Genomic DNA, 24,780 nt, shown 5'->3' on the forward strand with positions numbered 1-24,780 from the left:
CATATCTGGGCATTCCACCCACTGAAGGTTCTAGAAGCCCCCTCAGTCACCTTCAGCTCTGTGGGAAGTTGGCTAACAGGAGGTTGTACCTCTGCCCCTGCCCCGGCCGTGAGCCAGACCCACGGGGTGGATTTGGTGACAATGACACAACTGTCAGGGTAAAAGCGACACGTCACGTTTCTAACCAACTAAATGCTCAGAACCACCCCGTCGCCCGCGCTCCTGCCATACCAGGACGGGAAGTGGGATGAGACGGGCAGCCGCCTCCAGGGCCGAGCAGTGGTGGGTCGTGGGGCAGCCGGGTTCAGGTCTGGCTCCTGGGTGCCAGGGTACCTTGGGTTAAGGGGAGGTCGGTGCCCTGGGAAGCAAACCTGGGGGAGGGGGGAGAGAGAGAGAGACTCTCAGCTCCCACAGGCCCTGTTAGCTGCGGCTGGAAACAATTAGCGAGGGAGGCGCTGGCGTGGAATTAGTCCTGGGCCCCAGGGATCTGCCTGAGAAGTGCCCTTCTCGGGCTGCTGCCTCTGGCGGTCCCTGGGGGTCCCAGTCTTGAAGTGGCGCAGACTCCAGCGCTCAGAGCACGGCAGAGGCAAAGCCACTTGTGAGGAGTGGGGGGCTCCTAATAGCAGCAGCGAGTCTTCCATTCACACTTTGTGTTTCACAAGGATATGTTTCTAACTGCCCGAGAATTTGATTGACAAGCTCTCCTCATCAAGAATGAAAGCAGAATACTGATATTCAATGAATCTGATGCAGCTTCATATGCCAGAGAGCTAGGGAGGGGGACTAGACCCTGCCTGCTTGAAGCTTTCCTCCAAGGGGGTAGTCGGGAGACAGATAGACAAACAAGGGAACGAGCATGTGACAGCCAGGATCTTGGTGCAGGCGCTGGGGAGCAGGTGGGTGGGGTGGGCATGGCCTTGGGATGGGTGGCCTGAGAAGACCCAGGTGAGGGGGTGACACTGAGCCAAGGTGTAATTGACCCCTGGAGAAAAGCAAGGAAGAGCATCGCAGCTGTGGGAATAGCCGTGCAGGTGCGCCAGGTTGGGCATCAGTGAAAGGCTCGGGGGCTGGAATAGGGTGATCTCTGTGACCCCAGAAAGCCCCGGTGCTCTCTGAGCTGTGGGATAGGAGGGTGGGCTGTGTGCTCTTGGGACCTTGTGCTCCTGGTTCAGTTGGCACTGGGCTGCAGGAGGTGACCTGTGAGCTTATCAGAGCTCTGCGGGGACCCTGCCAGGGGACTGAGGGTCTCCAGGTGAACACCTGCAGCAGCCCCACCTTCAGGCAGGCATCCCCAGCACTGGGTCCTTTATCAAGCATTTGGAATTCTGCAGACAGCACTGCATCTTATTTATTTATTCTAAACCATCCTTTCCCCCCAAAGTGTGGGATGTTATTTACTTCAGCGTATCAAATCCTTGATTTCACAGGCATCCTTGGCCAGGATGAGATGAAGTAAAAATAAAGATGATTTAAAGGGAAAAACAAAGCAAACTGTAGTTTGGCCAGAGTGGGGATTAGGCAACACCATGAAGGTGGCTCTCAAAGCCTGAAGTCTGGAAGTGGCATTGCAGCCTGTACCTGCTGGGGGTGAGTGTCCCTGAGATACGGACACTGCCCCTGGCTCTGCCTCTTACATCAGGAGGACTCACAGACAGTACGCGTAATGCCCTGCACCCAGGCCAGCCTCCCGTAAGCACCTCTCAGTGCTGGTCGGACGACAGGGTCCCTCAGTTCAGAGACTCCACTCTGGTTCTGCTCGCCTCTGTTTTTGGGCTGGACAGCAGCCTCTTCGCTTGTCCCTCCCAAAGCCGGAGTTCCACGAGGCTTCCCTGATGGCTCAGACCATAAAGAATCTGCCTGCAATGCAGGAGACCTGGGTTCCATCCCTGGGTCAGGAAGATCCCCTGGAGAAGGAAATGGCAACCCAATTACTCAGTTTTATCCACACTTCTGGCACCTGGAAATTGGCTTGGAAATTAAGTTCCCTTTGCCCCAAATGTCTCTTTGCTGATACATTTGGGGTTTTCCTAGTCATCCCTGAGTCAACGCCCTCAGGAAGGCCACCGGAGTTCCCTGGATGCCCTGTCCTGGGCTGTCTGGTTCTGGTTGATGCCACTGGCCTGCTTGTAATAGATGTGAGTCCTCTGTGCCAAAGTGCTGGCCCACAGGCAGAGCTCATGCCTCTCTTGCTCCCCCATGCCTACACAGAGTAGGTGCTCAGAAAATATTTTTGAATAAATTCAGTGACTCCTTTGTCATCATCTGTTTGTCATCGGCCACTGGACTTTAAGCTTCACTGGTTGGATGGCAGTTCCATTCCCCATTGTAACCTACATCGGGCAGAGCACTCACACGTGTGGGGGACTCAGGGCCCTCTGTGACCCAGGCTCATAGCTGGCACTTTGCATCTTTTAAAGAGAGGGTCTGAGGAATGATGTGGGTTTGTGTTTGGGAATTGCATTCTACTGTAGGCAAATTGGTTTCTGGGCAGTTAGGGGGAAAAGGAGCTCATCAAGCAAGTGAGCTTGGCCCCTGGGAGGGGAGAGGCGGAGCGGGGGCAAGTTGGAGTGCTTTGCTCTGGGAGGAGGGCCAAAGGGCTATTCTGAAGAAGAAATTGACAAGGGCCCTTCTGCACATTAGAATCAGTGGAGGGGAATAGGGGCCAGCCCGCCTCCTTCCTATTTGACTGGCACAGTCTTTGAAAGGGTGAACCTGGGATTCACTGGAGGAGCCTTCAGTGGGGCAGTTGTGCAGAAGGCTGATCTGTGAACAGACAAAGGGCAGCCAAGATGTATAAAACCACAGACATGCACCCCAGAGCATCGAGGGCAGAGAGGGAACAGGGCCCTGGGTTGGTAAGGGAAGGCGAATACGGCCAAGGAACGGCCAGTGAGAACTTAGAGGGCGGTGTTTGGGGCATCGCTTCTCAGATGAGCCAGGAAACCACTGCCTTAAACAGAATTCATTCGCCTCCCCAAGGCCCGGCTTTCCCGTACACGATCAGCACACTGCTTGGTAAGGGAGCTTGGGTTCCTGACCGCACCCCTGCCTGGTAGCCCCCTGACCCACGGTCACCTGTTGCTTTACTGCTCTCTTCCTGAACTGGAGGTGGCCTTGGCCGAGGCTCCAGGTGGGGCCTGAGATGTGCAGCCTGGTACTCACCTGATGTTTGTATTTCGTGCAGCCTTGGAGAAGAAGATGGCCGGCAGGCAGGGCCGGGAGGACCTCATCAAGAAGGGGCTGCTGGAGATGATGGAGCAAGGTAAGTGGGGCTGGGCAAGGCTGGGCCCGGGAACACAGAGCTGGGGGTCTCATGGGGGCCCAGCAAGTCCCTCAGGGTGGAGTGTCCCAGGAGTCTGTTGTCCAGATGTGGCGGTTGCACTGGATTCTCTGGTTAGAGAAGTTTTCCAAGTCAGGACCCATGGCTCAGCCCCTGCCCCTGAGGACCCCTCTGTGAGTGTAGGAGTCAACCACTCCCGGGGCTTGAGCTGAGCGCACCCACTTGCCCTGGGGAACGAGGGGTTGCTTCCCACCCCAGCCAGGTGTGGATGGAGTTAGTGGTTTGTCCCGATTCCTCTGGAGTTGTAGCGGTGACTTTTGTTTCTTCACATTCGTAGTTTAATCCTTGATTTGTTGAGTCTTTGTTCCCCACGACGACTTAGAACTGCAGCTGCCATTTCTTAAGTGTCGACTGTACACCCACTGCTGTGCTGGGTTCACCTTCATCCTTTGGTCCTCGCAGCATCCTCGGGACTGGGTGTGGTGGTACCCCTGTCTCCAGATGAGGAATGGAAGTACCTGGGAGGTGGCTGCCCTGGGTCATGCAGCCGGAGGCAGGGCCCCGATGCTGTTCAGTCTCTGGTCCAGAGACAGTACTCAGCATGGCATCTGTGTGGTTGCCTGTGTTTACGTCTTTGAGAAACACCTGGTTTTATCACCATCACAACTAATTTACAGAATGCTTGAGTTTCCCTATCTTCCTCCTTTGGTGATAGTGTGAGGCATAGGACTTGGATTCTGACCTTAAGCTTCTTGCTTTCTAGTTCCCTGAAGCTTGGCGAGAGTAGGAAAAGGGGGTCTCAGAAAACCTCACTGCTGTTTACCAGTGTCTCTGGAGCTGAACCAAGTTCTTGCCCCCTTGATTGAAAGAATTCAGCCTCACGGAGCTAGTTCCCCCAAGGACACGTGACTAAATGGAATTCCTATCTCCATAAGATATTAAGATATATACTAAGATAAGACACTAAGATATTCCTAGTGTCTTGGTAATTTGGCCCAGGCATCAGGAAATAGGAAGGGAGCCCATGGAGTCAGTGAACCCAGATTATTAGATGGTCTGCTTCAGGCAGGCTCCTCATATCCTCTCTCTTCTTTGGATTTAAGAAGAAAAGTAGTTTGATGATACTGTTTTCAGGGAAAACTGCATGGGAAATTAGTGCTAAAAATCCAACTTTGCCTGGTACAAGAAAAAAGGGGGGGTTGGTATCAAATCCTGGGACTTTCAGATGCTAAACGGTCTAGTCTGTGTCTCAGATTTAGGAGAATGTCATCGCTGAGATGGGAATCTGGACCGTTTTAAGTTTATTGTTGTTCAGTTGTACAGTCGTGTCCGACTCTTTGTGACCCCGTGGACTGTAGCCCTCCAGTCTCCTCTGTCCATGAGATTCTCCAAGCAAGAATACTGGAGTGGGTTTCCGTGTTCTCCTCCTGGGGATCTTCCCAGCCCAGAGATTGAACCCGGGTCTCCGTGCATTAGCGGGAGGATGCTTTACTGTTCAAGCTACCGGAGAGCCTGACAGTCTGGTGGGGAACAAAGATTGGGTAATCCCACAGGTCAGCATACAGTCACAGCTGAGCTGAGTGTGCTGAAGGAGAGGCACGGAGCTCATGGAGAACGTGAGCAGGGCTGATGCTGGAGGGGCCAAAGGTGGCGGGAGTCAACAGGCTGCTTCTCGAACTTGCTACAATTAGGGTCACCTGGGAGCCCTGCTGGCCAAGGTGCTGGGGGCGGGGCTTAGGCGCCCTGCTTTATAAACCTCCCCAGCTGGCTCTAATGTTGGTGCTGCCAAGGGTGAGACGCGAGAGCGATAGGGAATCGGGTAGTGTCTTCCAGCCCCATGGAGCAGCCCGTGCAGGACCCCACAGGGGAAGGGAGCAGGCACCTCAAGAAGGAGCTGCTGAGAGAAGGTGGGTGGGGAAGTGGGGAGGTCAGGAATGGGGACAGGGAGAGAGTCTGGCATCTCACAGGGCCTAGCACCCTCCTGCCTCTTCCTTCAACGTGGACAGAGCCAAGAGAACAAGACTCCCCAGGAAGCAGCTGGGTGACAGGCTCCTCCGGGGCCACGGGGGCCCAGGAAGCCACAGGGAGAGTGGGAGGAGTCTGGGGTGAGCCTGCTGGGGTGCTGCTGGGGGGCATTGCTGGTTGGGGGCATGTCACTGGTTGGGGGTGTGTGTGTGAGAAGTCGGGCAGCAAGGGTTGCCCCAGGAGGGGACCTGGGTCAGGGAGAGGGGGCAGGGATGTGGGCTGAGTACCCACTCGTACCCCTTATACTCTGTGCTGACTGTGTAATGAACACACAGTGATGAGAGGAGACCTGAGGATGTTTGGCTGCAGCCTCCTGGGGTAAATGCCTGTTGGGCCGATTGTTTCAGTCCTGCGCTTGTTCAGAAAATGCCTGTACCCACTGCAGGTGAGGTCCAGCTCTTGGTCAGGCCTGGTCTCTCCCTAATTTGTCCTGCAGCTGGGACAGCGTGGTTCCTGCTGGATTGATAAGAATCTGTGGCCTTGCGAGTTGAACCATCCACCTCCCACACAATTCAGAGATGGCCTTCCCCACCCCACCCGCCCACCTGGGCTGGTAGTAGCCAGGAGCTTTGTAGCCAGAAGTGCCCCCTGTGGCCAGCCGCCCCCACCCCAGCCTGGACTTCACACTGGGGGGTACCTGCGACATCAGGTGAGCCTGTGATAGTGACCCAGGGGCCCCGAGTGGCTGGAGTCCTTCACAGCCCCGGGAACTCGTTCTGGGACCCCCTTGGCCAGGCAAACCCAGGAAGGGCCTCTGCCCTGCACAGGTGTGCACTCACGTGTACATGGACGTGCCGCCAGCTCCAGAGTTTGCCCACAAGGCAATTGGATCACGGCAGCATGAGCTGGCTGTGGACGGGCCTGCAGGGGTGCCTGTGCATCCCCAAGATGAGCCTATGTCCAGCGAGTGGGTTTGCCCTCCCCGCTCCTCGTGAGGGGGGTGGTGTGTTATTTTGTGATACTGTGAACTCGTGCTTTGTATGAACCCCTCTGAGCTCGCCTCGGTTCCTGAAGCTCTAAGAAGCTGCCGGATCCAGGAAGGACCCTGTTGGCATTGCTAGGAGACTCGTGAGATGGGACCGGGTCCGCCTGGGTGAGGAGCTGACCTTTCCCTCACTCTGCCTTCACTGCTTTGGCTGGTGACGTGTCTGTGTCAGGCAAGGGCTGGCCGGCATCCTGGCCCCACATGGGGTTCCCTGGTCCAAGCAAATTGAGTAAGGACAGGAGTACCCCCACTTCTCTGTCCAGTTGCTCTGTCTGCTCCTGAGTGACATTCCCCGATCTCCTGTGCGTCCTCTTGGCTTTGTCTTAAATAATTTAAGGAGTTTCATTCTGCATCAGTGGTCTGAGAAGGAGGTGGTGGTTACCCCTGTGCTGTGTTCAAGTGACCCGAGAGACCACGAGGTCCTTCTCCTTGGGGCAGTTGGCAGTGTCAAGTCAGGTCTGGCAGGAACGCCGGGGGCTGTGTGTGTGTGTGTGTGTGTGTGCATGCATGCATGCGTGTGCTTTCACGGTGTGTGTTGCATGTTTGTGTTGTGTCCCCTCTCTCCATGGTTGCTCTGTGAATGACCCCGGCTCGTGCTCCTCTCTGCTGCCCTTGGAAGGGCCTGGCGGGGACAGAGCACCGACGTACAGTGAGGGGAGCAGGGGACCAGCTGCCCACAGCTTCCCCACCCCCCAGCGTTGCTTAGCAACGACCCTGCCACCCGGGCTATTTTGAGAACTGTAACTTTTCATTGAACATGATTATGAGCCGGAGCTCTGAGCACAGCCCAAAAGAGTCATGCAAGCCTGCTAAGCCATAGAAGCAGGTGGAGGAACCCCAGAACCATGTGTTGGGGTGCAGCATTTCTTGAGCCCTGTGGAGGGTGGGGACCTTTGGGTCTCTTTCAGGTTCAGCGTTCTGACCATTTTATTGATGAGGATGGAGATACCTTTATTATTAGCAGGGATCATCACCAGCGGCAAATGAGCCACAGCTTCTAAAATTTGGGGTCCCCATCTATAAAGGACCTAAAGGGGTGGGGGGCTATGATGCTCAGGTAAGCTGGTGCCAGCAGAGCGCCTACAGCCCCGCAAAGCCTCAGTCAGTGCTGGCTGTCACCTGTAGCCAATGGACAGGTAAGCTGGTAGCAGGGACTGTCACAGCTGTGGGTCAGGTGTGTGTACACTAGTCATGAGAGAGGGTCCGAGATGCTGTAGTTCTGAGCCTGGTGACCTCTAATTGTGTCCCCTGGGCAGGTTCTCTTGGCTTGTGTCTTGGTCTTTTCCTGGGGTGGAGTTGGTTGACTGCTGGTCAGATCTGGCTGATGATCTGTTTTTGTAAAGCCCCTTGAGCTTAGAATGGTTTTAAACTTAAAGGATTTTTGTAAAAATAAAAAAGGAGTATGGAGCATGGATCTTGTGGCCTGTGGCCCAGAGAGTCTAAAATACAAATACTGGCCGCTTCTCTTTTCTGGGGAAGGGTCACCAGTACCTGGTCTGGATCCTGCCCCCAGCCGGGTGACGTGGCTGCACAGATGGCATCTTATGGGCCCCAGATCTTCAGACTTCTGTCTTTTCTGCCCTCTCCACCCACCTCCCTCGAGGGGACATGCAGCAGAGGGAACATGAACAACAGTGATGACAAGCGTATGTCCCTCCAGGGTCTCGTCACAGACCCGGCCTGGGTTGGGGAGGGCTCTGTTCAGGGAGCCTGTTGATAGCACGTGGGCAGAGGGGGCCAGGCCAAGTGGTCAGACCATCGCCCTTGTCGCCCTCTCCCTCGTCCCCTTCAACAACAGCAATGAGGGTAACGAAAGCCTGTGCATGGCGTCCGCTTTATGTCAGACGCTTATAGACAGTACTTCACTGAATCCTTGCACTGACTTCTCTGAAGCAAGGAGTTATTAGCCCCATTTGACAGAAGTGGAAGTTGGGGGCTGGAGCCGTTTGCTGCCTGGGCACAGGAACTAGGGGCAGTGGAGAGGGAAACCTTATGCTTTTTGTCCCACTGGGACACCTGGGGAATGGAAGGGGCACTGCCATCTGACAGCAGGTAAGAATTGGGACTGACGTGGGCAGCGGACCTCGGGCTCTGAAATCAACCTCTCCTCCCCTCCACCCACCTGCGTGTTCTCCTAGCCAGGCTGCCCCACCCCTCCCCGCACTGTGCTGAGCAGGCCAGCCGTGTGGATGTGCACAGATTACACTGACACCCTGCCCCATGGTGGCCTGGATGAACCGGCTCTAGGGATTAGGTTGTGCAGGGGGCCGTGTGGGTGCTGCGAGCCTGGAGCTAGGAGCTGCATCTCAGAGTTGACCGTGATTGACTGGCTGAGCCTCCAGCCTGGACCTGTGCTGTGTGGTTCTTATACCTGGACCAGTCAGTCATTATGCTCCAGAGCATCAAGCCCCTCAACGCTGATATGACCCCATGGGGGCGATCAACCAGGCAAGGGCCAGACCCTCAAAGCCTCCAGCCACTGAGCCCCAAGCAAGGGGCGGTGCTGATCCTTCTTGAGGTGTCCTGCTAGGAGTCTGGTATCCTGCGTCCTGGGATGGCCACTGTCGCGACCAAGGACTCCCTGATTCCTGCTCAGCCCTGGGCTGTGCCCTGTTTCTGGGCTGGTGATGCCATGTGTGGCTGCCCAGAGTTTAAGCCTCCTGTGGGAGGTGGGTAAGGATTGTCTTGTTAACCTCCAGATTTCCGGGGTTGGCACAATGTCAGATCTGACATATGAGAAGCATTTGTGTGTTGGGGACCAAATGGTGGGAAGTGGGTGCTGAAATGGAAGGTTATTTATAGCCACAATGGTACAACCTAGCACCTTGGGGATGGACAGCAATCGGCGCTTGTCATCACCTGTGTGGGTGGCCTTGGCTGGTGGGACAGGGACACCACAGAGGCTCAGATGTGGGTTGGAAGTGGTACAGGCAGAGGCCGGGGCAGGTGTGCTGTGATGCTTGGTGCTGCCCTAGGAAGACAGTGGAGATGGAGAAGAATTCCCAGGGTGTGTGGGAGCAATGCAGAGTACCACCCCAGCCTGGGATGGCGTTCTTCCAGGAAGTCACCTTGTGTGAATGCGAGCCGGTAGGAAGGGAGTCAGGCTTGGCTGACAGCTGACATTCTTGCAGATGCTGAGAACAAAGCATGCAGTCCCGATGGAGAGCCCCGAGCTGCACAGAGCGAACCCTCCACACCCCGGCAGGAGCCGCTGACTTCAGAGGAAGCGCCGCCGGGAAGCCCTTTGGCCACAGGGACAGACCAGGCCTCCCCAGATGAGCCGCTGGCCTCGGATAACCATGCAGACGATGCAGGTATTGACTGGACGCTGGGGTTGAGCTGCTCTGAGGATGACTGTTGACCTGGGTGGGACGAGGGTCCCGGCCCGCGCTGGGCAGCAGCCTTGGTGGAAGGCTGTCCTTAGAGGCAGCAGGGCTGGTTCATTCCTTTGAGGTGTGGTCAGCGTATCAGCAGCTACTGATCTTTATCGTTACTCTGGTGACCAGAAGAGCCAACGCGCTTGGCTGCTTGTGTGCATGACGCCGTTCTAAGTGCGGTCACGTATGTTGGCACATGGAACCCTGGAAGAACACCCAGATGACTGATGCTGTCGCCCCCTTCCACTTGTTGATGAGAAGGGGGTGCACAGGTAACTCATCCAAGGGTTTTGTTGTTTTAGTTGCTCAGTTGTGTCTGACTCTTTGTGACCCTGTGGACTGTAGCGCGCCAGACTCCTCTATCCATGGACTTCTCCAGGCAAGAATACTAGAATGGGTTGCCATTTCCTACTCCAGGGGATCTTTCCTACCCGGGGATCAAGCCCATGTCTCCTGCACTGCAGGCAGATTCTTTACCTTTGAGCCACCAGGGAAGCTCCAAGGGTACAGAACTAGAAACTTGAGAGCAGTGTCTTTGACATCAGCCTGACCTGGGTTTGAGATGTGACTGAATTCCTCACCAAGCTGTGTGGCTGTGGACAAGTCACTTATCCTCTCTGAACCTGTGTCGCCAACCATAGATGGGGTCACGTGGCACACACTTCTTGGGGTTGCTAGAGTGAAACCACTCGGCTCAGTTGTCGCTCACACTGAGCGCTCACCCAGCGTTTGCTGCCGCCGCCAGGGGTTATCATCATCACCTTTATCGTCATCATCACTTTTGTCGTCGTCATTGTGGTGGCGCCAGTGGTAAAGAATCCGCCTGCCGATGCAGAAGATGTAAGAGATGCGGGTTCAGCCCCTGAGTTGGGAAGATCCCCTGGAGAAAGGAATGGCAACCCACTCCACTATTCTTGCCTGGAGAGCCCCATGGACAGAGGAGCCTGGTGGGCTACAGTCCATGGGGTCACAGAGAGTCAGACACAGCCGAGCACACACATACATTATGGAAAAGCAGCCCTTTGGGAGAGGGCGATGCAGTAACTCCTGGTGTTGGGTTGCTTGCCAACGCCCCCAGAGGCCCTGGCACTAACAGCACACGTGTTTGGGGGTGTGGGTGCCCCTGAGTTTTGCTTTGAATGGGGACTCCCCCGGGTCTCTGGCAGCCCTGTAGGTCACAAACCTTGCACCGAGAACACGGACCAGGACTGCAGCTCCAGTCTCTTCTGGAAGCCTGACCTTGAGCAAAGCCCCATTCAATGAGTGGATTGAAATCTAATGCAGAGACCTGAAACTCGCCACTTCCAACACTGCCTGGGCTTAAAACTCGGGAGCATTCGCAAAAATCTACGTGTGTAGCTAGCTGCTTTTCAGCCATCAAAGTCCACGCCCCCTGGACCCTTGTTCCCACACAGTCACTGTGGCTGGGAGCTGAGAAGATTGGATTCAGTGATTTGGGTTGGCTTTGGGCTTTTGTGTTTGGGGTGATCCCTGGTTTTGTGTGGATGGTGTGGCATCAGCCATAGAACATTCTCCAAAAACCCCAGGAGGACCCGTTGTTTTGATGTTAGGTGGGACAGGATTCTGTGGGACTGGGGCTGAGCGCTGGTGTTCCCAGAAGTACACGAATTTAGAGGAAAAGTGGCATTCAGTGAGCATGTTCTCTGTGTGCTGGATTATCTTAGCCCCATTTTTAAAAATTTTATTTTATTTTTGGTTGCGCGGAGTCTTCATGTCTGTATTCATGTTTTTCTCTGTTTGTGGTGAGTCGGGGCTACTCTCCAGTTGCAGTGCTGGGGCTTCTCCTTGCAGCGGCTTCTCATTGCAGAGGCTCCAGGGTTCACGGCTCAGTAGTTGGGGTGCACAGGCTTAGTTGCCCCGCGACATGTGAGCTCTCAGGTCCCTGACCAGAGGTCGAACCTGCATCCTCTGCATTACAAGGAGAATCCTTTCTCATTTTACTACCAGGGAAGGCCCCCATTTTGTAAAAATTAAATTTACTTATTTTTAATCGAAGGATAACTGCTTTACAATATTGTGTTGGTTTCTGCCAAACACCAGCCTGAGTCAGCTGTAGGGAAGTCCCCCATTTTTTTAAGATGGACCAGAGAGATTAAGTCACTTCCCTGAGGCCGCAGAGCCTTCACATCAGTGGTAAAGCTGGGATTTGATTCGCAGACATGCTCTTAACATTCGACAGCCCCAACTATAGCCAGACTTTGCTGTGCTTCTGGCATGTTCTGGAATGTGGGTGGTTCTGTCATCTAGAAGAGGGTCAGCAGATTGCTGGCTACAGGTCAGACCCAGCCTGCCTTTGTCTGTACCATCAGCTCGTGGGCTGGCACCGTAAACCTGGGGACCAGGCAGAGACAGCTCCCTCCCTGTACCCAACACCAGCCTCTCAGCAGGTGTCCGTACATCACCGATGTGCACTGCTTGGCCTGAGCTGTGGAACCTCTTTTCTGAGAGTTGGCCAGTCTCCTCACCCATGTCCAAGCATGCTGGGTGTCACTGGGGTTCAGTGAAACTGACCACAGCAGCTGTCCCCCCAGCCCACCCAGTCCTCCTCTCAGGCTGGTCTCTGTCTCAGTCTCAGAACGTCTCTGGTGGGTGATAACAGGTTATAAAGCAAGCCCCCCGAACCACCAGTATGTCCCAGGCAGACTTTGGCTTGTAGCTCAGTGGGTGAGCAGCGACCTCTGCTGGTCAGGGCAGGAAGGGACACCCTGAGGGTGGAATTCCAAATGCGGCGAACATGCAAAGCTGACGTCCGCTTTTACATTAAAAAAAAAAAAAAAAAAAAAAGTTCAACACAGTACTTGAGATGTTAATGTTTCAGGGTCACAGTATTCTGGAATACAGTGGTAGCTACACGTTCACACGGGGTGCGAAGGAAGATGCTGATTTAGAGAGGAGGTGCTGAGATACCAGTTCCCCAGACTAGGACCCTTCAGACTGGTTGGGGTGTGAGGGCTCAATGTGTGATGAGTTTTGAGGAGAGAATCACAGGAGGTTAGGGGTGCAAGTGCCTGGTGTGTTAAGTCCCAGATCCCTAAGAGCACGTTGGGGGACCCACATTCCATCTTGGGCTGGTGGGGTGAGGGGACCTCCACAGGTCTGCTGGAAGCTTACCCTGAGATCTCTCTGGTTGAAGGGCTGTGGCCACTGATTCCCAGAAATCCAGAGCCACCCCTGTCCACTAGCTGCGTGGTGATTTATATTAATTTAAACCAAAAACAATTTAAAAATCCAGCTCTCCTGTTCCATCAGCCACTGGTCAGGTGCTCACTGGCCAGCGTGGCTGCTGTAACAGAGAAAGCGGAAGCATTTCCATCATCTGAGAAAGGTCTACTGGGCAACACTGAGGTGACAGGTGGCCCCACATCCACTTGGGTGGGCGGCCAGGGGAGTTTGCTCTTTGTATCCACCAGCAGAGTTTTCTGCACCAACAGAGACCTTATAAGCTGTAAAGCTGAGCCCTTTACAGAGAGGTTTACTGCCCCTATTTTAGACAATAGATTTGGGCCATGATATGAAAGTGTTAGTCACTCAGTCTTGTCCAACTCTTTGCAACCCTATGTACTGTAGCCCTGTAGCCCACCAGGCTCCTCTGTCTATGGGATTCTCCAGGCAAGAATACTGGAGTGGGTTGCCTTTCCTGAGACCTTATAACCTGCAAAGCCAAAGCCCTTTATACAACAGTTTGCCACCCTCTTGTTTAGAGACTGGATTTGGAGCATCATGGGCTGGAGGACAGGAGCTTGAAGGCCACTGCTGAGGCCCATTGGAGTTTCCATGGTGACAGGACCCAGGGGACTTAATATCAAACAGCTGTGGGTGTCTTGAGGGGCCGCCCTCTCCACAAGACCCCACAGAGCATCTCCTCGGAAGTCTGAGTAATGTCTACCTCAAGCAGGGCCCCTCAGCCTTGGGCATCCCTCTGGAGGGGGCACTGGGCAGCGTCTGGAGACAGTCTGGTTGTCTCACAGCATCTGGTGGATGGAGTCCACGGCTGCTGTTCCAAAATGTTTTTCTCCCTGGCAGAGTGGCTTGTAACTGTCCAAAGTGCTGAATAGCTTCTAACAACTGCTCTGTGATCTCATGGAAGTCTCCCTCCCTGCCTGGTGGTGGGCAGAAGCAGGTATTTTATACCGATGAGGAAACTGAGGTTTAGCGATTGGAGACCAAGGTCACACTTCTTGAATAAGTCGATCACAACAGAGGAGAAGGATGGATGTGGGAGAGTGGGGGGCCTCAGGTCAGGCGAGTCATTCCTCTGTCACCTGTCTCCCCTGAAACCATGACATGGGGAGCATGCTGGGTGCTCAGAGGGTAGGAACCAAGCTTGGAACTAGTCCTTCAAGCTCACGCCAGCCCATCTGCTGGTGCTTCCAGCTGCAAGCACGGCCGCTGAGGGCCTGGGCCAGGAGCATGGCGGCCCAGGGATCGGGGTCCACTGCCCTGCGCTGATTTACACAGACCAGGAGACCCAACACAGTCACAGGGCTGCTGCCCACGTGGAGAAAAGGGATGGTTCTCACTTGCTCTCGCTCAACAGGAAACCACACGTCTGTTTTTACCCAGAAGCAGAAAATGTGTTTTCATATTTTTGCAAACCTTTTTCACTAAAACAATCAGAATTGTAGACTCTTCGAAGTAACAGGTAACAGTTCATAGGATATAACAATAGTCTTGAAGTCTAGGAGTCTTAAAAAAATTCTGTGAACAAATCATACTTTTGAGGACAGTTTTACTGAGTCAGTTGCAGTGTGGTGGATGACCCTAGAGCCTATTATACAGCGTGAAGTACAGTCAGAGAAAAACAAATATTATGTATTAATGTATGTGTGTGTATACACACACACACACACACACAGAATCTAGAAAAACGGTACTGATGAGCCTATTTGCAGGGAAGGAATGGAGATGCAGAAGTAGAGAATGGAGTTGTGGACACAGCAGGGGAAGGAGGGGTGGGGCAAGTTGAGCAAGTAGCATTGACGTGTGTACACTATGATGTGCAAAATAGACAAGCAGTGCTGAGTGTGCATGCATGCCCAGTCACGTCCTGCTCTTTACAACACCATGGACTGTAGTCTGCCAGTCTCCTCTCTCCATGGAATTCTCCAGGCAAGAATACTGGAGTGGGTTGCCATTTCCTCCTCCAGGGGATCTTCTCCGCCCAGGGATCCAACTCACATCTCCTGCATTGGCAGGCAGATTCTTTATTGCTGGACCGTTAGGGAAGCCCTCTTCTAAGTGGGAAGCTGCTCTCTAACACAGGATGCCTGGCCTGGCTCTCTGTGATGACTTACAGGGGTGGGATGGTGGGGAAGGTAGGCTCAACAGGGAGGGGAGATATATATATATATATATATATATATATATATATATATATATATATAAAACTGTGACTGAACCACATTGTTGTATGGCAGAAACCAAGACAACATTATAAAGCATTTTTCCTCCAATTAAAAAAAATTCAAGTTAAAAGCTAAATAAGGCAGATGTAATAATAATAAAACCGTAGTGTTTTTGCGTGCATATCCATACAGGACATAAAGTGAGGATGATGCTATAATGGCTGTTCTCAGTGATACAAACCTGACTGACACTCTGCAGTGAGTGGGAAGGGGACGTTTCTTTTCTCAGATCTTGATCATCAGGATTTGGGAGGCCCAGCCCTTCTGCATCTCCATGAGCTTCACAAGGGAGAAGGTCTGGCCAGCGAGGTCCTCAGCTTCCAACAGGGACAATGAGAAAATGGAAACGGTGATGACAGTGGGGTGTATGGGACGTGCAGTGTCCCTTCTATAGTTTCAGAGATTTGTGAGGACAGGATCAGGTTTGCCTCAGTCAGCACCATGGACAGCACCCCTCCCTGTTAGGAATACTCCCTGACTGATGGGTGAATCCTTCACAGAGACTTTGGGGCCAGCTTTGCAGAGGGAGTTAGGATCTTCTCTCATAGGTGGTTGCAAAGATGAAATTACAGGATGTGGGGCAATGCCTTGCCCAGGGCTTGGCACCTGGGATGTGGTCTGAGAGGGTAGGGAGGCTGGGGTCCCAAGGTGGGGATGGGAGGCTGCCTCTCTTCTTGTGTCAAGGGAGAAGGAATGGTATATTGGGGATGGTAGGTTTGTGTTTGAGCTCTCCTGCACCGCTTGGTCTGATGACCTCAGTTTCCTCTGTAAAGCTGGAGGTAAGGCTGCAAGGGAGGGAGAGAGTAAGAAACTGTGGAGGTAGGCGAGACACAGAGAAGGTCTGAAGCTGAGTGACTGCAGGATGGAGCAGAGCCAAGGGCATAGAGGGAGGGGTCCTGAGATGCCAGGACTGGGACTCCTGTGTCACCGTCTTTCTTCTATAGTGCTCCACAGTGACAGGAGCCAACAGATGGAGGCTGCATCCAGAGATGGGGTTTTCCTAATTAGCTAAGTGGAAAGGAAGTGTGGCATAGGGCCTGAGGGGTGTTGGTGAGATGGTGGTTGAGGGATGGATGATGGAACTTGAGCTGGAGAAAGAGAAGGGGGGAAAGAGAGGGTTGATGGGTGGGGAGAAGGCACAGGGGTGGATAGGCAGTGCTCTCGGAGTGGGAGGAACCTGACCAGCTGCTGGAAGAAGAGGGGATGGGGGACGCTGGGCTGGCTGACCCTTCCTCAAAGCTAAATACCCTGCTTCTCTCTCACCACTCAGCTCAGGCTCGCCCAGGGCAGGGCTGTGGAAAACCGGGCACAGAAAATCAATAGCTCAGGGATTTGAGGGTCTGCAATGTGCTAGACATGCATCTCGTTGTTGCTTCTTGGTTAAACCTCACAGCGATCCTGGGAGGGACTCTGGCTGTTACTCCAGTGTCATCTGTGGTGAATGGAGACACAGGAGGTCAGTAACTCATCCAAGGGCACAGAGAAAGTGCAGGGCCAGCTCAGGTCTGATTCCAGAGCCTATGTTGGTGACCAGCAACCCCAGGTGAGGTAGGAGCCTCATGCCACCAGCTGAGGGGGAAAAGGGACAGAGTCACCCACACTCTTGAAGTTGTCTCCCTCTCCCTCCCTTCCCTCCTCTCTCTGCTTCTGATGTTTCTGCTGATTTTTGAGCTTCCTGGGAATGGTGTGTGTATGGGAAGTGACCCCTCTGTACTCTGTCCAATGATGACAAGCCCACCCAGCCAAAGCCCCCGCACTGTCTTCACGCCTGCCCCAGTCAGAGAAGCAGTGGTCTGTGTACTCTGTTTTTCCTTTGAACCAGCCAATATGTCGTCAGCATCCAGAGAGGAAGAAGCAGACACCGCCGGCAGCCTCCCACCTAGCACAGATGAGCCCTCTCAAGCCTTAGCTGGGTCCAACTCCCTGGACAGTCCTCCCAGACCCCTGGAGAGATCCGTGGGCCAGCTCCCAAGCCCCCCGCTGCTGCCCACCCCACCGCCCAAGGCAGGCTCCAGAACCACAAGAAGTGTCACAGGTGGGTCTGCGAGCATCTACCCATCCACCCTCCGTCTTTCCTTCCTCTCATCCATCCATGCCTCCCACCGGTCCTGACTGGGCTCTCACTGTGGACTGGCTCTCACCCTTTGCTTCTGTGGGTGGGGCTCTGGGCAGGTCCTGGGGAGCAGAGCTGGAGGTGGGAGGGCAGCCCTTGTTGAGGAGCTTGGTTGACAGGAGCAGGGGCTTGGGCTTCTTTAAGCAAACATGGGGCAATTGTCAAAGATTTCTTCCAGAATCTGAAGGCAGGAGACACAAGCACACCTTTCTATCTGGGTACTCAGGTGTCTGACTGCCCTCCTCTGCTTCTGGGTCAGTGTCTGTCTCTTTCTTCTTACCTTCTCCCTCCCTCCCCTTTACCTCTGGCACCCCCTCTTCCACCTCCCTTCCCCTCCTTCTCTTTCGATCTCTCTGTTCCTTTCCTCCCTTCCCAACCCTGTCTCCCCTCCCTTTCTTTCTCTCTCTCTCACTTCTGATCTCTGCTCACCTCTGTGGGCGCTCCAACCGGCAAAGCAGGCCAGGAATCCACACCAGACTGCAGGGTGGTGGTCAGAGCTGGGAGCCCAGCTAAACAGAGGCCTCCCAGGGCATCTCATTCTGTAGCTTTGGCCACCCTGGCTGAAAGATCCCAGGACATGGAGACATTGACTTTTCAAGTTTTGGTACATGTTGTCTCATCACTGCTGGAAACAGGAGACACTGCTGCTGTCAGGAAAAGCAGGCCCTTCACAAAGAGCTGATTGTTTTTAAGAATAAATCCTTACACTGCCTCTGAGGGCAGTGGGCATGAAGATGACAGTGGACTGCAGAGCTCAGCAGCATTACTCTAATCCCTGATCGCCAGTGATAATATGACAACTCACCACTTGTCAGGAGCTGCCCAGCCCCAGGTACTCCCAGGAGCCCAGCCCTTGATCCCTGGACCAGCCCTTCTAGGGAGGGAACTCTGCCCTCAGCCCCAGATCCCAGTGTCTGCATACAGCAGGTGCTCAGCAAGTGCAGGTGACTGATCAAAGGAACAGTCAGGTGATGTGACCCCCTTATCTGCCTCCTGCCTCCTCCTGCATCTCTGGGAATGAGTCAGAGCGTTCAGTCCTTGGTTGACGTGGTCACACAGATGAAGTTTTGAGGCAAATAACACTGTCCTGTATTTTGTTACTATCTTTGCAATAATCCCCATTCCATCCATTGAAACATAAATCAGTGGCTAAGGAAAATCCACTGGCTAAGGCACCATCCCCCCACTTTATTCTGGCTCCTGTGTAATTTGCTTAGAGACTTTCTTCCCACATTGTGCTTGGATGCGATCAGACCTCAGCCCATTTTGTCTCCCATGACCCCTCCACTCTCTCCATGTCTTAAATCGTGGGTCCTAGGGGCCTGTGGTCAGCTCCTCTGACTCCCACCTGCCCCTCAGGGGTGAGGAATCTGAGGACTGGATTAGGAGTGGGAGAGGACAGGAGGGTTACCTGCTGCGGACTTCTGCCTGGATCCCTTGTAGCTGAGTCTGCATTTTGGCGACTTTGTCTTAATTTCCTTTAGGGGCGCGATGTTTGCTTCAACATGTGGCCACTAGGCGGCAGCAGAGGAGGAGGAAGGGCAGAGGAGCCTGGTGGGAGATAGTCCATGGGGTCAGTCCCACTGAGTACACACACGCATGGCGTTTAACACTTTTAAAATATGTTGCCTATTTTTTAAACATATCAAAATATGTCTCAATATTAAACTGAATCACTTAGCTGTACATCTGAAATTAACACAATATTGTAAATCAACTACGTGTGAGTGTTCAGTTGCAAAGTTGTGTTCAACTCTTTTGCAACCCCGTGGACTGAAGCCCACCAGGCTCCTCTATCCATGGGATTTTCCAGGCAAGGATACTGGAGTGGGTTGCCATTTCCTTCTCCAGGAATCTTCCTGACCCAGGGATCGAACCTGCATCTCCTGCATTGGCAGGTGGATTCTTTACTGCTGAGCCACCAGGGAAGCCCGAATCAACTATACTTCAATTTATATAAAAAAAGAGAAGCATATTAAAATATGATTGGGAACAACCTGTGGGGCCCTGGGACTTGTCATCAGCCCAGATCTTGTCCCGAGGAGAATGGGAGAGCCATGATCAGAAGACTCCCACAAGGAGAGGTGCAGATTGGAGGCAGACGCGAATGGGTGATGGGGAAGCAAAGGGAGGCTATGGTGGTGGTCCAGGCTGAGCAATGGCTATAGAGCTTGGGGAGTTCTTCCAGCTTCTGCAAGAGGAAGTATGGCTTCAGGAGGTCAAGTTTGTCATAGAGAAATAGGAAGGGGGCTTTCCATGCCTGAGACCCCGCCAAGGGCCTGTGGGTACTGCCATCCATTCAGCTCAGGGGTCCCAAGGATGGAGGGGAACCGATCAGGGATGTACCCATCTCCGTCTTTGCAGGGAGGGAGCTGGGCACAGCATCTCAGATAGGATGCTAGTGAGTTCACCTGGCCTGGAGCCCTGCGTCCTCTCTGCTCACGGGCTCCTGTGTTTCAGCAAAGCCCCTCATTTCTGACCCCAAAGACTTATCTTCTTACTGGTTCTTCTCATGCCCCAGGCCAGGCCACACTCTTTCAAGGCTCTGGCGGGAAAAGTACTGACTCTTCCCTCCGAGGACAGCTTTCCACGCCCACGGGGTCTCCTCATCTCACCACTGTCCACCGGCCTCTGCCCCCCAGCCGCGTCATTGAGGAGCTGCACAGAGCACTGGCCACCAAGCACCGCCAGGACAGGTGAGGCCCCTCCCCTGGCAGGGGGACCTGTGTGCCTGAACCCCCCATCCAAGGCCAGTCTCACTGGGGGCAGTCACAGGGGATGGGTCCAGGCTGGCCTCATAGCTCTGCTCTCACTATCCTGGAATTCTCAGTTGTTGAGCAAGGTGCTTCCTTTTTCAGTTTTGCACCGGGCTCTGCAGCTGGTTGGTAGCTGGTCTCAGTGGCCACATTCTGAGAGGGATAGGGTGGGAATTGTGCACATGAGAACCAGGCACAAAAGCCCCTGTGTTTCCCCTGGAGGGTCCAGGGACCCAGGGTCGAGTGGGAGCATCACACGAGAGGATTGAGAGGGAGAAGTAGCCGTTATGTTGTCTGGGGACTCTGATCGCGTCCCATTTTCATCTGGCGAGAGCACAGGTAACCTGCCTGGAAGCTGACTCTTACTCTTGACCTCACATGCCTCATAGGCTGAAGACTAGTGAGTCATTGGACGGCAAAACAGATACCAGAATACGTACGTGGCTTGGCAGAAATATTGGGCAAAGATGCCCTGCTTTGTTCTTAGGAAATCCTTGATCTGCACGTTGGCGGTGCTGTCTCAGCAGGTTTTGTTACATGCGTGTCAGCATCATTCAGAGCAACACATTCTGAGCAGCCTTGGGCTGAAAGCCCTGTGAGCCCCTGGCACTTCTTTTCCTGAGCATCAGTTGCACACACTCGGGGGCCGTCTTTGCAAAGCTCGTTATAAGTCTTCAGGTCAACTTTGCAGGGTATCCAGGTGACGGGGACAGTGAATAACCTGTGCTGCATCTCTGATTCAGCTTCCAAGGCAGGGACAGTAAAGGGTCCCCGAAGAAGCGCGTGGACGTCCGGCTGTCGAGGACGTGCAGCGTGGAGCGGGGCAAGGAGCGGGAGGAGGCCTGGAGCTTCGACGGGGCCTCTGACGGTAAGCGGACTGTGGCCAAGGAGTCTGAGGAGAATAAGGAGAACCTGATCCTGAATTCTGAACTCAAGGACGACCTGCTCTTGTATCAGGATGAAGAGGCCCTGAACGACTCCATCATCTCTGGTGAGCAGAGGGTGGGTCTCTCGGGGCGGGAGCCTCCTTCCAGAGGCATGGAGCCCAAGTGCAGGTTTGGGGGTTCTGCTGCTGCCAGAGCCGAGGGCACAGGGTGGAGGGCATGTGCCAGGGAGTAATGGAGAGAGACGCCCCATTGTATGTGAGCTGGGGCCTGTGGGCTGGCTCAGGGCACAATTAGGAGGAACCCGAGGAGACGTGTTTGATTCTGACAGTCGCATATACATCTTCATGTGTATTTGAAAAAACAAAGGGGCCTCAGCCAGCGACTGACAGGGTCAATGCTTGGGATGATGTGGCAGGATGTCGTGTTGGTGGCACTTGGATTGCCAGCATTTGGAGGATGTAGCAGAAAATGTTAATAAGAAAGCAAGATGAGATGGAAGAGGGAGGGCGGGCTGATGCCAGTGGTCATCTCAGAACTACTATAAAGCCAGCAGCGTCTGCTTGTTCAGGACCATGTGTCCACCAGGTCCTTGGAGGTCTGTCTGTCCTCAAAATGTGTTCTCCAGGTTAGAATATTTGCTCTGTTTTACCCTTGAGGATATGGGGGCTCGCGAGACAAAGCACTGTAGACCCTCGTGATAATGGGTACTCAGTCCTGATGTGAGCTGTGCTGAGCATCGTCTCTTGTAGGAGGGTCACGAGTGACACGACTGTAAGGCCTTTAGGGGAGGGTTATTGTTCCTCCTGAAAGCATCTCATGGGGACAATCACGACAGTCTGCAGGGAGCCCCTGGGGACCTGGTCCCAGTGTTGATGGAAAACGGAAGTGTTGGTATTGACTGTGACTTGGTTGGTAATAAGGGGATCAGGCGGGGGCGGCCGTGACCAGGTGGACAGACCAGGAGCCCAGGACTGGATACTGGCCTTGGCTGTCACCCCCTCCTGTGACCTTGCATCCCTCTGGACCTTGTCCACTTTGGGTCTGGTGAAGCACTTCCGGGAGCACCAGCTGTAGTGTGTGTGTTGGCGGGGTCGGGGTGGAATGAAGCTCACATGTGGTTGGAAGTGGCTGACAGAAGTCAAACCAGGGTCTTCATGTCAGAAACCTAGAGCCAAAGACCCTGGACATCTGAGAAGACCCTGAAGCCTGTGGTGTTTCCCAGACTTACCTGGTTCTGGGACTTTTCCCCTTAAACACCCATCAGCCTCCTACAGGACAGGGTGACATCTGAGAATGGCTGATGTAGGCAGGGATCAGGGTTGAAGCAGGTCCCTCAGCCTCGGCAACACTGAGGCCTGGACGATCCTCTGTGTGGGGCTGCCCTGTGCCTTGTATGGTGTTTGGAGCTCCCCTGGCCTCTGCCCACTGCTCAAGGGAAGGACCTCCCTGCCTGTTTGAGCTGCGAGGGGCTCCAGCTGGCTTTGCCTGTGGCTGCATCAGTCAGATCGCTGCCACCGTCTTGCATCAGCTCTTGTGTGTCCTCTCCTTCCCTTATCTTGGGATTTAGGGCCCATCTGGATGATCCTGGATGATCTCCTCATTTTAAGATCCTTACCTTAATTACATCTGCAAAAGCAAATTACATCTTTTTTTTTCCCCCAAATAAGGTCACGTTCCCAGGTTCTGGGTACACCAATCTTTGGGGGTCGCAGTCCACCTGGAGCAGCTGCTGCTGCTGATGTAACATATTCCTCTTCCCATGGAGCCAGGGTCACCCCCAGGGCCTTTTACCCCCCACCCCTACCAACCCCATCATCAGGCCCTCAGCTGTGGGACCACCTGCAGCCTGGGCGGGTCCCCACCTACCTCTGCCTCCTCCTCACTGATCAGATCAAACTCCCTCATCCTCCACTCTAAAGACAGCACTCTGACCCTTCCTTCAGTGCTTCGCACAGTGGTAATTTTACCGTGATTTTTGTGATTATCTATCTTCCAAAGTGAAGTGTTTGTTGCTCAGTTGCATCTGACTTTGCAGCTCTTTGGACTGTAGCCCACCAGGCTCCTCTGTCCATAGGATTTTCCAGGCAAGAGTACTAGAGAGGGTTACCATTCCCTTCTCCAGGAGATCTTCCTGATCCAGGGATCAAACCTGGGTCTTCTGCGTTGGAGGTGGCTTCATTACTGTCTGAGCCTCCAGGGAAGTCTCTCTGTCTCTTCACAAATCTATCCATTATTCAATTATTATGCGTTTCACTGCTGTCCGCGCGAGGGCTGGTGCCTCTCATCCACACACACCCAGGTCTATGTAGGAGTGAGTGGGTAGCTGCTGGGTGAACGGCTTTGACTGCCATCTGCCTATCCAATGGTCCTCCAGCCCATGTGCCCTGAGCTCTAAGAGATCCCCTGTGGACTCAGCACGTCCACTGGAGTCTTGGAGGTGTCTCTGACCTGACCCCTTCGGATCTAAGCTCTCGACCTTTGCCTCCAAACCCAGACTGTTCCTGTCCCCATGAGCAGGACCTCTGACCTTCCATGACCTGGGGCCATCTCACCACTCTTGGCCTTGCACCTGACATGCAGATGGCGCCTCCTTGGAGATGTCAGGCCGATTCTCCTCTGTTGAGCTGCTCCGTCCTCTCTCGCCTGGACTCAGCCTCCCCCGGGCCCCCCTGCCTCTGCCATCACCCCTGTTCTAGCCCCTCCACACAGATGGACATCGGGCAACGTCATCCCTTGCTCACACCCCTCCAGGGGCTTCCTGCGGGTTTAATGCAGGTCCTCACCACGACCCCTGTGGCCTGTCCCCGTCATCTGGCTTGTCTCCTCCTGGGCCCCCGGGGACCTGGCCACAGCCGCTACCTCCACATGCACTTACCACAGGGCTCCCATTCCCACTGAGTAGGAGGTATGTGCAGCTCCACTGGGTTTAAAATGCCACCTCCTCCAGGAAGGTGGCAGGCATAAACAGGTGACTCTTCCCCACCACGGCCCTGCTGGCCCCTCCCTCACCTTCTGTCCCTGAGTCCTCTCCCCACCAGCACAGATGCCTGAAGTCAGGGCTTCATCAGGTAGAGGTTCCTGCCACGTCCGCAGCCCCACATGCTACACACACAATAAGTATCATGTGTGACTGGGTGTTGGGATGGAAGGAGGTGGTGTCTGTAGTCTCCTGTGGGGATCAGCCACTTTCCTCCTTTGAGGTTTCTCCCAGGGTGTGGGTCAACCCTGAGTCTCTTGTTGTTTGTCTCCAAAAACCGGTGTCCTTAACTGAACTTGGAGATTGACAGTGTTGGGAACGGGGAGGGTAGAACTCATTCTAGAAGCTCTGCTGATGTTATCATGCCCAGGGTCCCACCAGGCTGTGCTTGGGAAGGGCTGCGCTGATTATATTTGCAAACCTGGGCAAAGCTGCCCCTCCTGTGGGTACCAGCACTGGGGCTCAAGGTCGAGGGCTCACATCCAACCCTTCGAGCATCCCTGGAGGGCTGGGCCCGTTGCACACAGTGAGGCATACCTGGAGAGCCCCACATCCAGAGGAGCCCTGACATCTGTGGCTGAGGCCGTGGTACACAATCTGGGATCCCTGAACCCTGAAATCCAGTACAGAATGTGGGCTCTTCACCTTTATTATGCTCTCGTGTGTGTCCGTAGCTCCCTCAGAGTTACGGATCTCTGGGACAAAATGCTTGGAGGGAGAAGTTCCATATCAGTTCTGGAGAAAGTCTACACATCTTACTTTCGGGGGAAAATGATTCACCATGGGAAAAACTCATGAACACATTCTGCTTTGCCCGGTAGGGCAGCAGCAAAGATCAGCTTTTCTTGGCTTCTCTCGAGTTCAAACCCCACTCCTAGGGTCACAGCTGGTATGTTATTTGTAGATCTCTGAGGTGCAGAAGTGGTGTTAGTGGTAAAGAACCTGCCTGCATCC

At 54.0% G+C, this 24,780-nt stretch overlaps 1 protein-coding gene across 5 annotated transcripts in view; it reads left to right on the plus strand.

Annotated features, from left to right (window-relative positions):
- Positions 1 to 24,780, plus strand: part of PHACTR3 (phosphatase and actin regulator 3) — a 205,178-nt gene that overhangs the window by 118,183 nt on the left and 62,215 nt on the right. For 4 of the 5 annotated variants that reach the window (XM_027559049.1, XM_027559048.1, XM_027559050.1 and 1 more), the window contains exons 3-7: positions 3,185 to 3,262; positions 9,422 to 9,604; positions 16,916 to 17,128; positions 19,728 to 19,902; positions 20,706 to 20,953. In XM_027559049.1, the coding sequence (XP_027414850.1) occupies positions 3,185 to 3,262; positions 9,422 to 9,604; positions 16,916 to 17,128; positions 19,728 to 19,902; positions 20,706 to 20,953 (897 nt within the window). Of the gene's footprint in view, positions 1 to 3,184; positions 3,263 to 5,099; positions 5,188 to 9,421; positions 9,605 to 16,915; positions 17,129 to 19,727; positions 19,903 to 20,705; positions 20,954 to 24,780 lie in introns of those variants that run through there. The other variant, XM_027559052.1, reaches the window with a different exon arrangement.

The sequence above is a fragment of the Bos indicus x Bos taurus genome, chromosome 13 (assembly GCF_003369695.1).
Source record: "Bos indicus x Bos taurus breed Angus x Brahman F1 hybrid chromosome 13, Bos_hybrid_MaternalHap_v2.0, whole genome shotgun sequence".
Lineage (NCBI taxonomy): Eukaryota > Metazoa > Chordata > Mammalia > Artiodactyla > Bovidae > Bos > Bos indicus x Bos taurus.